Source organism: Pomacea canaliculata, linkage group LG7 (genome assembly GCF_003073045.1).
Source record: "Pomacea canaliculata isolate SZHN2017 linkage group LG7, ASM307304v1, whole genome shotgun sequence".
NCBI lineage: Eukaryota > Metazoa > Mollusca > Gastropoda > Architaenioglossa > Ampullariidae > Pomacea > Pomacea canaliculata.
The window spans coordinates 20,029,083-20,042,285 of NC_037596.1; the positions used below are offsets into that span (position 1 = coordinate 20,029,083).

The following is a 13,203-nucleotide window of genomic DNA, read 5'->3' on the forward strand; positions in this document are numbered from 1 at the left end:
ACAGACAGCGACTCTGTGGAATAACAAGATGGCAGGCTTGCTAGCAGACACTGCGCTGGACTAGCTGGCTGACAAAGCTAGGTCTGATGTCATGTACAATAAAACAGGTGGTTTGAACTATGATCTGACTCAAAAGCTTTTATACCCGGACTTTTTTGGTTTAAAGTAAAACTTATCAATGAATAAATTTCTTGCTCCGACTTTAAAAGCCAAGCGTTGATTTTGTTGTTTTCATTTCAAATTAGAAATAGACTGAACAAGTTGTAGGTTATAGCACAGGTGTCGTGTAGTCTACAAGATGTCACCCAACAGGATGAATGGCAGACCTGCACACAGTACACGGTTTTCTCCCACGGAGACACAAGCACAATCCGGATCAAGATCCAACTGCCTTCGGTGATCAAATGCGGCACGAAATATCTTTAAGTTAATTACATTGATTTAATTAAATAGTTATTGGATTTTCCACAATGTGTGAGTTTTCATCATGAAATGACTGGCAAAATGTGCTGGGGTCCATACGGACTCCATTTGTGGTCAACGCTACACAAATGTCGCGGCCGTTAGAGGGTTACAGAGAAAGTTCCCAATGTGTGTGATATTAGTAATTCTATTACAACCAACAGAAGGTACATACTTGCCAACGGCGTGTGTTGGGTTCTTTTCTTGTCTGACAAGTGTTTCATAGCTGCAAACACTTCATTGCCATGTTTGGTTCTGCTCTTGTCTGACAGCTTGCTGAGAACACACGTGTGAGGGAGTAGTTTTCACCATCTACATTGAGATGAGCGACTTCACCGCAAGCAGCTGCCATGGTGACACGAGGGCGAAGATACGGGAGCTGGTACACCTGGCCAGCTTCATGACTAACGGTTTTCACAGAGAATCCTGATGTGGCCCAGCCAATGGGGACTTGACAGTCACAGTGACAGTGGCAGTCGCTGGGAAACTGCCCGAGTGTGGACTACCTGATGGTTCATCCTGGACCTTTGGCTATTTCAGTGTGGATTGCCTGATATTTCAGTGTGGATTGTTTGAAAGTTCAGTTCGGATTATCTGATGGTGATTTTTTAATGGTCGACAGCAAGTAAGGACAGTGTGGAGCAAGAGTTATGCCGACAGGGTGAACTGACAGTGTGATTGCTGTCATCTGACAGTGTGATTGCTGTCACCTGCCAGTGTGACTGCTGACAGCCTGGTCAGCATGCAGTCCTCAGTCCACGACCCTTGGCTCGTTTCCGTTTCCACAGGCAGGAGACGCAAATCTTGAAGGTGGATGAGTGTTGTGTAGTGCTCCTGTGAACACAAGTGTGTGAAGCGTGCCTCAGGGGGCGGGGAGAGCACTCTAACATGCCGAAGACAGCCCCATCATGAGCTCCTCTTGTGTGGGATACACCCAGGGGCTGGCAGTGAGGTCAGCAGCACTCCTTATTCTGCTATGGGCATTCTTCTTGGGTAAGTTTTATCTCAGTCTATCGTGAAGTGTGAAACTTGTTCAAAGGTATTATCTATCTGTTTGTATGTTTACTGCTTTTGTTTATCTGCTTGTTGTCTTATGACTGTTTGTTTCTTTGTTTATGTCTATTTCTTTGCTTGTAGGTCTGCTTGCTTTGGGTGGATAGGGACTCCAGGAAGTAGTAATACATTTCATACTATATGCAAGTCTGAGCCCCACAGACAGGTCGCCTTGTCAGATATAGAGATACATGTCATACTATATGCAAGTCTGTCTCGCAGACAGGTAGCCTTGTCAGATATAGAGATACATGTCACACTATGTGCAAGTCTGTCTCGCAGACAGGTAGCCTTGTAAGATATAGAGATACATGTCACACTATGTGCAAGTCTGTCTCGCAGACAGGTAGCCTTGTAAGATATAGAGATACATGTCACACTATATGCAAGTCAGAGCCCAACAGACATATAGCCTTGTCAGATAAAGAGATACAATACATGACACACGATACAATAGTCTTGTGGGATGTAACGATACAAGGCACTCGATACAATAGTCATGTTGGATGTAGCGATACATGACACACGATACAATAGTCTTGTGGGATGTAACGATACAAGGCACACGATACAATAGTCTTGTGGGATGTAACGATACAAGGCACACGATACAATAGTCATGTTGGATGTAGCGATACATGGCACTCGATACAATAGTCATGTTGGATGTAGCGATACAAGGCACACGATACAATAGCCTTGTGAGATGTAGCGATACATGGCACACGATACAATAGCCTTGTGGGATGTAGCGATACAAGGCACACGATACAATAGTCTTGTGGGATGTAGCGATACAAGGCACACGATACAATAGTCTTGTGGGATGTAGCGATACAAGGCACACGATACAATAGTCTTGTGGGATGTAGCGATACATGGCACACATGCAGTAAAATTAGCATAAGACTTGAGACAGCTTGCCATGAAAGGAGTCCCATGTGGATGTAAGCAAGCAGAGTGGTAACAAGAATGGCTTTATGTCACCTGCTTTTTATTTTATTGTATTTCTTGATGAAAACAGCATGTTTCTTGATACAATATTGCAAAGTATCCAGCAATGCCGGAAATGACTCAGAGCGGATTCCAGTGACTCGAGAGACAAGTGTTGCCATGCCTATGTGTATGAGTGTGGGTGCATTTGGATGTGTGTATATGTATATATGTGTGCATGTGTGAGCCAGATACTCATGAATATATTTATGCCTGTATGAATTTATGTCAGTGGCGTAGGAAGATGCTCGGCTTTGGAGTGGGGAGAAAAATTAAAAGCAAACGTGTCAGTCGGCAGAAGTAAGACTTAAGAAGTAAGACTCGTCCTTACAAGTGTGTAAAACTCCATATGGGGGCGTGGGGGTGAGGATTGTTGTCCTACATTCTGAGTTGAACATGTATCCAGCACCCTGGACATGAACGGTTATGAACAAGAGTGTAGTGTGTTCTCAAGTGAGTTAAGCTCACCAAGAGGTGTAGGTGGTGTAGCCCGTTGTATAGGTGTATGGGGATATATTTAACCCAAACCTCACCTCTTAGGATCAAGAGTTCACCTGTCATCCTACCCTAGTAGATGAAAGGTGTCTGACAAAGTAACGGGTACATTAGTAGGGTCTGCCTGTCATCTGTACGCGGGTACGCGCCACTCTTCACCGACTGTCTGCTCGCCCTCAAACATTGACCTGTATAAAACACGCCTGACAGCTTGTTAAACATGGGCACTGTCGTGACTACAGGCAGTAGGGGCTGTATGTAATAAATATCATGACTACCGGCAGTAGGGACTGTATGTAATAAATATCATAACTACAGGCAGTAGGGACTGTATGTAATAAATATCATGACTACCGGCAGTAGGGACTGTATGTAATAAATATCATAACTACAGGCAGTAGGGACTGTATGTAATAAATATGACTACAGGCAGTAGGGACTGTATGTAATAAATATCATAACTACAGGCAGTAGGGACTGTATGTAATAAATATGATACAGGCGGGTAGGGACTGTATGTAATAATATATGACTACGGGCAGTAGGGACTGTATGTAATAAATATCATGACTACAGGCGGTAGAGACTGTATGTAATAAATATCATGACTACAGGCGGTAGGGACTGTATGTAATAAATATCATAACTACAGGCAGTAGGGGCTGTATGTAATAAATATCATGACTACCGGCAGTAGGGACTGTATGTAATAAATATCATAACTACAGGCAGTAGGGACTGTATGTAATAAATATCATGACTACCGGCAGTAGGGACTGTATGTAATAAATATCATAACTACAGGCAGTAGGGACTGTATGTAATAAATATCATGACTACAGGCGGTAGGGACTGTATGTAATAAATATCATGACTACCGGCAGTAGGGACTGTATGTAATAAATATGACTACAGGCGGTAGGGACTGTATGTAATAAATATCATGACTACGGGCGGTAGGGACTGTATGTAATAAATATCATGACTACAGGCGGTAGGGACTGTATGTAATAAATATCATAACTACAGGCAGTAGGGACTGTATGTAATAAATATCATGACTACAGGCGGTAGGGACTGTATGTAATAAATATCCTGACTACAGGCGGTAGGGACTGTATGTAATAAATATCATGACTACCGGCAGTAGGGACTGTATGTAATAAATATCATGACTACAGGCGGTAGGGACTGTATGTAATAAATATCATGACTACCGGCAGTAGGGACTGTATGTAATAAATATCATGACTACAGGCGGTAGGGACTGTATGTAATAAATATCATGACTACAGGCGGTAGGGACTGTATGTAATAAATATCATGACTACCGGCAGTAGGGACTGTATGTAATAAATATCATGACTACAGGCGGTAGGGACTGTATGTAATAAATATCCTGACTACAGGCGGTAGGGACTGTATGTAATAAATATCATGACTACAGGCGGTAGGGACATTACTGCCGGCAGTATAGGAGAGGTAAGATTAAATGAATTAAATGAGGTCAGTGCTACAAAACATAACGACAAGAAACATGAATGTCAGTCTGCTGCATTCCCTTTGTGTGAACTAAGGAAGAGACCAGCAGAGTTTTGCTGGAATGATTCAGAAAGTCGTTTGAGGGATTGCTCATGTCTGTGTACACAGGGACTCTCCTTCACAACACGTGTGAACAGGGCCTCAAGTCGACCCGGGTGCGTGGTACTTCTATCAGCTAACACAGTTGATAGACAGTATAAGACAGACATACAGGCTTGTTAGTTGTTACACGGGTGGTTACTGGGTTAGTGGTTAGTCGCCACCTGCAGAAGACCAGAGATTCCTACTTTTGAGCAGGGCCGCCGAGAGCCAACACAGGTTCCGGGGTAGACGATCTGTCCGAGCCCCTTGTAACTGAAATCGTAATTAAATTATTTTCCCAGTATATAATAATATCCTTGCAATTCGATTGTCAATATTTACATTTCATTCAATGGCGTAATATAGACCGCAAACATTAGGACAAGTGCACTAGGACCTACATCACTACTTGAGCACTGAGTTATTTACACGTGAGTGGTTGGTACATGTGTAAGTATGACATCAAAGGATCAAAGTGGTAATATCCCGCTCAGGGTTAGGAATGTTACAACCTTTCTTTAAAAGAAAAAGAAAAGGAAAAGAAGAATGAAAAAAATCCACTGACCAAGACTGGGCCCCTTCACAGCCAGGGTACATCAGACCCACCTGTCCCCCCATCCCCTTTCGTCAGGCCTGCTGTTGATGAGGACACTAACCTAGTGGCCACTCGTCACCTGCAACAGGGCAGGCACCGACACTCCTTATAAAACGGAAATAATTAGGCAGAAAGACAGATGCTCACCTTTGGCTGTGACCAACTAACGTTTTACCCCACCTACCTCATCACATACTTTTGTCATCTCATGTAGCCCTCATCTCATGTAACCCTCACCTCATGTAGCACTCACCCCATGTAACCCTCCCCCATGTAGCCCTCACCTCATTTAGCCCTCACCTCATGTAGCCCTCACCCCATGTAACCCTCCCCCGTGTAGCCCTCACCTCATGCATGTCGCCACAAAGTTGTCATGTAGCTTGCATGAAACATGTCTCCCACCCGCTCTATCCTTTACCACAGTTCTTGAGAAGTCCGTGTGACACCCGTTTTACCCACCACCCCGCTTCCCTAACCAGCTTCCACTTCACTTATCTTTCCTTAATGTGTAACACATTTTACCACATCCCAACGTCACTCAGGTGTATATTAATTGGGTGGCTGTAGTCCATGTTATGGCGTAGTTGATATGGATTGGTATCCTGCTATGTGGATGTGCCGTGTGACCATAATGGGACATACAACCAGTTCATGTCATGACCTTACTGACCACGTGATATGTTTTGCACAAAGATGCTACACGCCTGTTGAATACAAGTGTGATATATCATATACCATTATACTGAGAGTGGACACAACTGAAGAGGGGTGGCGATACATCAGTCATCGCCCAGGGCACACAGATGACCAGCGTGTATCTATACAGATGACCGGTGTGTGTCTACACAGACTCCCTACAAGCCAGGCAAGTGGATGCTGGGGGAAGGGGTGCAGCTGGATGATGTAGGCGGAGACGCAGGGAGAGAGAAACCTGTTGTCTACCACCCCACCCTGTCGTCCCACCTTTAGCTCTGTGTCCTTGGCTGTCTTCTTTATCTGTGAGATGCCAAGTCAAGCAGCTGCCAGTAATGTTCATTCTGTTAGCTGGGGCTGGAGAATGCAGTAGGGTGGGTTTCTGTCTCACAACTGTTCAAACCTCTGCACAGGTGAAAAGGCTGTGTGAAACAGGAGGCCTTTATCCACCGTCAACAAGAGCTGATGCCTAGGATTAGGTCAGGGCTAAGGGACTCTTGCGTGAAGCCAGTTCACCAAATATCAAGGCACCTCCACTCCTACGCACTCGGCCTAGCCCGGATGTGGAAGGAGATCGTTCGCCCGCCTCTACAATCCAACATTTTGCCTGACCGGAAACTATGAGACCTCTTCTGAGCAGAGGAAAACTAATGGCTCTATAAGATAAAAGAAGAGACTTGCAGGTGTTGCTTAAGACAGGCCAAAGCAGCTAGCTTGCTGTGTCACTGCAGTTCCCTCCATCCCCCAGCTGAGCTGACATACCATGTGACTCAAAATTCATGGAGTTATCTACTGATGTTAGCAAGTATAGTATTCTACCACTGTTATCTACTGTAGTTTTCCTGCTAATGTTACTTCCCATGTTTGTCGAGCACTTATTTAGGCTCTAGTTGAGCTGCTATATTTGTTCATCAGTTAGTCTCTGGCTGGGCACTGTATTTGTCTGTGTGACTTGTGTAGGCTCTAGTTCAGCTGCTATATTTGTCTGTCACTTATTTAGTTCCTGGCTGAATGCTATTTTAAGTCTGTCACTTTTTCAGTCCCTGGCCTTGCTGACTTCTGTAATGTAGCTTTGGCCACTGCTCACAGTCACTAAAGTAATGTTAATGTAGAGGCTTCCTCCCACATTATTAAATTCCTAAAGAAAATGAAAAAAAAAGCTAAAGATAGAAGAAGAGGCTAATATTAATTACCTACCCATTAATCTAGTGTTAATCACCCAGCCTGGGACCAGGAAAGCTTCTGTATACCTAGTTGTCTTCTTAGTACTTGGTGGTCGCTAGGTTATGAGGTTTGACAATATTTTTCATTTGACTGATGGATCCCAAAGGCAAACAGTGTTGGCTGTTAGAAGAAAGCCAGTCCAAGAAATAGGATACAGGATAAATTATCTTTCAACCAGTCAGCACAGAGAGGATTGATTGATTGACAATATTGTCTTTTTTTTTGGACGGTCTTGCCCCTCCTGCATTTACTTGGTTTTCAATCACTATAAGGACAGGTGTTACTGAGGTGTATTCACATCTGTCAAATAACCTGCTGCACTTTATCAATATTCCTAGCATTGGCTATAAGAAATAGTACTGGATTTGGAGTAATTAAATCGACAAATATAGTGGCCAGATGTCAGGAGGTATTTGTCACTGTAAGACAAGGGAGTGAAAGTTCTGGGTGAACACAGCTGGTGTGAACACTTTTACACACACGCAGCTCTTAATCACACTGGTCTCTATACACAGCGCCTGAATGCATACTCATCTCTATATACAAAGCTCTTAATATATGCACATCTATTTTACACATGTATTATAACACTTATCTTTAAATATATATCTAATTTACGTATGTAGCATAATAATGCACATCTCTTAATATATAGACATCTGTTTTACACATGTATTATAATACACCCATATATCTTAATACATGTATCTATCTAATTTACAAATGTATCATACTAATACACATCTAATTTACACATGTCAAATAAAAATTACTTTTCGGCATTATATATACATCTCTGTACACATGTCTCATACAAATTTGTATACATATCTCATGTATTATACTACATACTGTATTGTTTTAATACATTTCTCATAATATATGCATATACTGTACATCTCTTTAATACACTGGGATCTGTAGACACAACTATCGACTACTACTACTGATCTCTATGCACACAGACCTCTACAAGCAGCTCTCAATACATATTATTGTATACATATCCTGTGGAAATATCTATACACATAGCAGGTGTGAAGAGCTGTCTCTAAACTCAGGTCTGGTGGCGAACCCCTCTTGCAAACAGTTCTTTACAGTCAGCTGTTCATACTTGATTCTGATAATTTACGCCGCATTCTTGACCACACTACTCAGCTGATCAGCACTCTTTCTTGTGTTTCTCCTCTGTGCTACCAGCACTGTTAAGCAGCAGAAGGCATAGATCTTTTATTATTTCAAAGCGAGAGAAATCTCATTAAATCATGAACTGAAGAAGTCTTGATTGGTATCCCTCAGCTGATTTAAGGATGTTATGACAGGTTAATGCTTCCGCTTCCTGTTTCATCGTGTAACTTGTTTGCTGTGTGATGTTGTTTTTATAAATTTTTGGTTTATGATGATGTATATATTTATGTATGATGCTGCTTTAGTGAGCATTTCTACTGTCAGTATAGTGCAGTATGGTAGAGTTTTTGAAGCATAACCCCTTAATTTTGTTGTATTCTTTGTTCCAGCTGTATTATTAATAGATATCAAAATATCATTATGAGAATATTAGTAATGTGTAATAGAATATTATTTTTTATCTTCACACACTGTCTGCTTTGCTGTGAAAGAAAAATTTCCATTGCAACTTTTGTTTGCTTCAATGGAAAAATATTATCATTATTTGAATTCCTAGTCAAGCAAAGTGACCACGTAGTTAATTCTGTAGTCACAAAGACATGAAATCTGGTTGTAGCATATCTTATATTTTAGCATGTAAGCTCCAGTTATCCCCATCCCCCAGCGTTATGCAGTGTACAATATGGTAGCATCACATAAAGATCTAAGCACTGAGTGGAAATGAAATTGATTTTGCCTGTTTGACTGTTGGCAGCAGATACATGGGGTCAGAACCAGTGGTTAAAGAAACCACAAGATGTGCTGGTGTCACGTGGTGGCAATGTGACCTTTGAGTGTCAGTCTCCCAACAACAGCACCAATATTGTGTGGACACAGGGACCCAAGGTTGTTTTTAATAATGGCTACAGCACTGTGGTGACCCCTCTACACTTCTCTCTCACCACCCCCTTTACGCTGAGCATCACCGGTGTGCAGGACCAGGATGCCGGACAGTATGGCTGTAACGTTCTGGACTATGGCTCTGTCTCAGCTCAGCTAACTGTGGCAGGTGAGATACAGGTAGTTGTAGAGTTGACGATATAATACAACTATAATATTCTGGCCTATGGCTGCATCTCTACCCTGCTCACCAGGGCAGGTGAAATGCAGGTAGGTCAACTGATGATCAAAAGCAGGTGAGATACAGGTAGTTTTAAATGTTACAACAATGGGCAGGAATGGTAGGTAAATTTTGTCTAGACAAAACCAGCTTCTAAGAGTTCAAAGTCTTCTAGAGTTTGCACAGAGCTTCAGACTCACCTTGAGGGAGTGGATAGCTGAATGATTAGAGCATTGGCCTCCAAACATGTTGAAAGCACAAAGGTCTGCCAACTACTAAAGACCAAATCAGGTCCTTGTTTGCCAAAACAGAGAGAAGAATCCAGGTATTTGAGAATAAGTGCCTGAGAAGGCTGCTCTGAATACCAGGACAACTCTTCTATCTCTATCTATTCCTCTTCGTGCATCAGGTTGCACATAAGGCCTCAACCAGAATCCGCCACCGATGTCGATCGGCTGAAACCCGCTCTAGGTGACCCCATGTCCAGCCCTTTCCCTTCATCTCCCTTTCCACTGTTCTTCTCCAAGTTTCCTTTGGGCGGCCTCGTTTTCTTCGGCCGTCTGGAGTCCATCGTAGGGCGACTCTGGAGAGGTCTGCTGTCTGCTGGCGGAGCACATGTCCAATCCATCGCCAACGCCTTCGTTGAACCTGCGTGGTGATGGACTCGGTTTCACTTCTTCGGTGGAGTTCTTCGTTGGTGATGGTGTTTGGCCAAAAGATGTTAAGTATGCGCCTGAGGCATCTGTTTTGGAAGACGTCAAGCTTGTTACTGATGGTTTTGGTCATCTTCCAAGATTCTGATCCGTAAAGGAGGGTGCTGATCACATTTGACTTGAAGATTCTCAGCTTGATCTTCTGGCTGATGTTTTTTGCCTTCCACGTGCTCCTGAGTGAGGCGAAGGCCTGGCTGGCTTTCGCCAGTCGGGCTCGAATCTCCACCTCCGCATCCCCGGTGTTTGACATTTTGGACCCAAGATAGGAGAAACTGTCAACTTCCTCAATCTCTTCTCCATTTAGTTTGATGCTGTCTTGGACTCTGGCGTTCACTCTCATACTTTTCGTTTTCTTTGTGCTGACCTTCAAGCCAAGGTTTCCAGCTGTTTCTGAGAAGGCCTTTGTTTTTTCCTGCATGTCTTGGTGGCGGTGTGACAGCAGGGCAATGTCATCAGCAAAGTCTAAGTCTTCCAGCGCTGTTGTTGCTGTCATAGTCATGGTCCATCTGATCCCTCTCCTCTCACTGTCGGTGGAAGTCTTCATGATCCAGTCCATGGCCAGGATGAAGAGGAACGGCGACAGAATGCAGCCCTGCTTCACCCCGGTACTGACGTTGAAGGGGTCTGTGAGCTCCGTGTCACAGACAACCTGGGATTTGAAATCGCTGTACAGCATTGCAATGACCTGAACAAGTTTTGCAGGGACTCCGTAATGCCTCAGGATCTTCCATAAGGACTCACGGTGGATGCTGTCAAAAGCCTTCTCCAGGTCGATGAAACTGATGTACAGCGGTGTGTTCCATTCGTTGCTTTGCTCCAGAATCTGTCGCAGAATGAAGATGTATTCGGAGCAGGATCGTCCAGGACGAAATCCTGCTTGCTGTGGTCGGAGGTCTTTCTCAAGAGTTGCCGTCAGTCTTGACAAAACAATCTTGCTGAAGACCTTGCTGGTGAGGGAAAGAAGTGTTATGCCCCTCCAATTATTGCAGTCTCCAAGATCTCCTTTCTTGGGTAACTTGAAGATGAGCCCTGTCTTCCACGCAACAGGGACCTGCCCTGATTCCCAAATTATCCTGAAGATTTCAGTCAGCTTTGGAGCTATCACATTCACATCTGCTTTCAACATCTCTGCTGTTATTCCATCTGCCCCTGGTGCTTTGCCACTCTTCATTGTCTTGACTGCTGCTGTCACTTCTTCCAGGCTTGGCGGGTCTGCGCAGATGTCAAGGTCTATAGTTGCTGGCTGGATGTCTGCAAGATGAGGGGGATCTGGTCTGTTCAGAACCGACTCAAAATGTTCCCTCCAGCGCTGTAGTTTTCCTGCCTCTCCCTCGACAACATTACCGTTCACGTCTTTCACTGGCACATCACTGTTCTTAACCCCGTTGTTTAGCTGTTTGTTTATCTTGTACAGTGTCTTCAGGTCATTTTTACTTGCTGCATTTTCTGCTTCATCTGCCAGTTTCTCTATGTGGTCTCTTTTGTCGGTTCTTGCCATCCTCTTTACCTCTTTGTTTAGTTTTGTATATCTTAGGACTACTCTTGGTATACCAAAAATATCCTACTTGCAACAATCAAGTGGTTTGAACTGGTTTGGTTTAGCCATGTGACCCACCACAACACTCTGTCAAAGACTTATTCAAGGTAACTTAAAAAGAGGTTGATGCTGCAGTTGAGGAACTGACTTACAAATGTGAAGGAAAGGACATTGTCCTGTACAGGATCTGTTCCCCATTGCCTAGGACAGGCCTTGCTCCCCCCTACCCTTAAGATTCAGTACCAGTCAAGGAAATGAAAGAAGTGAATGAATGTGTGCTATGGTGTCAGTGTACCCTGCTGTGACTGTGGTGTACTGTAAGGTTTATTATACAATGCTAGCACTATGGTGTTCATGTACTGTTCATGTACAATGTTGTTACAGTGGTGTTAATTTATTGTGTATGTATAATGCTATTACTGTGATGTAAATATACAGTACCATGTATTTGGCTTCAGAGCTTGGACATATTGCCATCAAAGAAGGAAACACTATGTTTACTTGTTCAAGCAAGGTATGATGTTGCCCTAATACCTTTTTTTGTGTGCACATGCCTGTGTGTGTATGTCCTTGCAACCAATCATGGGTAACACCAAGCAGTGATGATGATTTCAGTGTTGCCTGGTCTCCCATCGCTGACTCTCAGTCACCTGGGGTGACATTTTCCGGGAGGGAGAGAGTATCAGCATGACATGCAGTCAGTTGGCGGGAAGCCGCTGCCTAACCATCACATGGATGAAGAATGGAGTGCAGTTGGTGATGCCTTCCATGGATGTTACTGGCAATGTGTCACGTAGTACACTCAACGTCACCCTCAGCCACAGTGACCACGGGGCCAATATATACCTGTTTTGTTACAATCTGCTGAACGAGTACCAACCCTTAATAGTTTCTCGCATTTTCAGTGTGCAATGTGAGTTTTTCTTATGTTCTAACTTACATCCAGCCTTCTGCTTCCTAGCTCTATATGTTATCCATATTTCCGCCTTATACCTTCTCCTGGTGAATCACTGCTTTGCCATAGTTACAGGACTCAGTGGCGTAGGAAGATGTTCGGCGTTGGGGGGGGGGGGGCAAACTCCTGCTGACAGTGAACGGCGTTCACACTCGCACATTACGTAAACAAGGATAAAGGGGGGGGGGGTACTGCACGCACGTACACAGTGGTAGCATCACAACACGCTGCTTTATTGTTAAAAGGCAAAGTAGCATTAAATAAGAAAAACAAATTAAAGAGTGACTCCCCGGCTAACGCATTCACAAGAAATGTGATAAAGGTTATAATCATATAAATCATAGTAATCAAGGTTGGCAAGTCAGTGTGCCAAAAAAACTGCGTCTTCGGTGATTTCTATTAATGAACTCCATTGCAGTCTCGTCCAGATTAAGCAGATCAACCCTCTCTTTAAATACATGCATAATGAGACAGTTATTCAAGCGCGTTTGTGTCATGGAACTTCTCAGGTATGTTTTTGTTCGTTTTAAGGCAGAAAAACTGCGTTCTGCAGTTGCCGTGGTAACTGGGATAGTAAGATACAGTTTCAAAAGCTTATCGATCTCGCTTAACATCTTTCTCACTAACCCTTCC

General features: G+C 43.5%; 1 protein-coding gene across 1 annotated transcript; it reads left to right on the forward strand.

Annotated features, from left to right (window-relative positions):
- Positions 1–714: 714 nt before the first annotated feature.
- LOC112567514 lies at positions 715–12,274 on the forward strand. Its single transcript, XM_025244208.1, has 3 exons — positions 715–1,455; positions 9,021–9,314; positions 12,231–12,274. The coding sequence occupies exons 1-3, from the start codon at positions 1,371–1,373 to the stop codon at positions 12,272–12,274; spliced, it is 423 nt and encodes a 140-aa protein (XP_025099993.1). The 5' UTR covers positions 715–1,370.
- The last annotated feature ends 929 nt before the right edge of the window (positions 12,275–13,203 follow it).

Bases quoted from the DNA above. Each gene is read 5' to 3' on its own strand.
- LOC112567514 (XM_025244208.1), top strand. From the start codon at position 1,371: ATGAGCTCCTCTTGTGTGGGATACACCCAGGGGCTGGCAGTGAGGTCA. The intron at 1,456-9,020 runs GTAAGTTTTATC...GACTGTTGGCAG, and splicing joins GCTATGGGCATTCTTCTTGG to CAGATACATGGGGTCAGAAC. The intron at 9,315-12,230 runs GTGAGATACAGG...TGATGATTTCAG, and splicing joins AGCTCAGCTAACTGTGGCAG to TGTTGCCTGGTCTCCCATCG.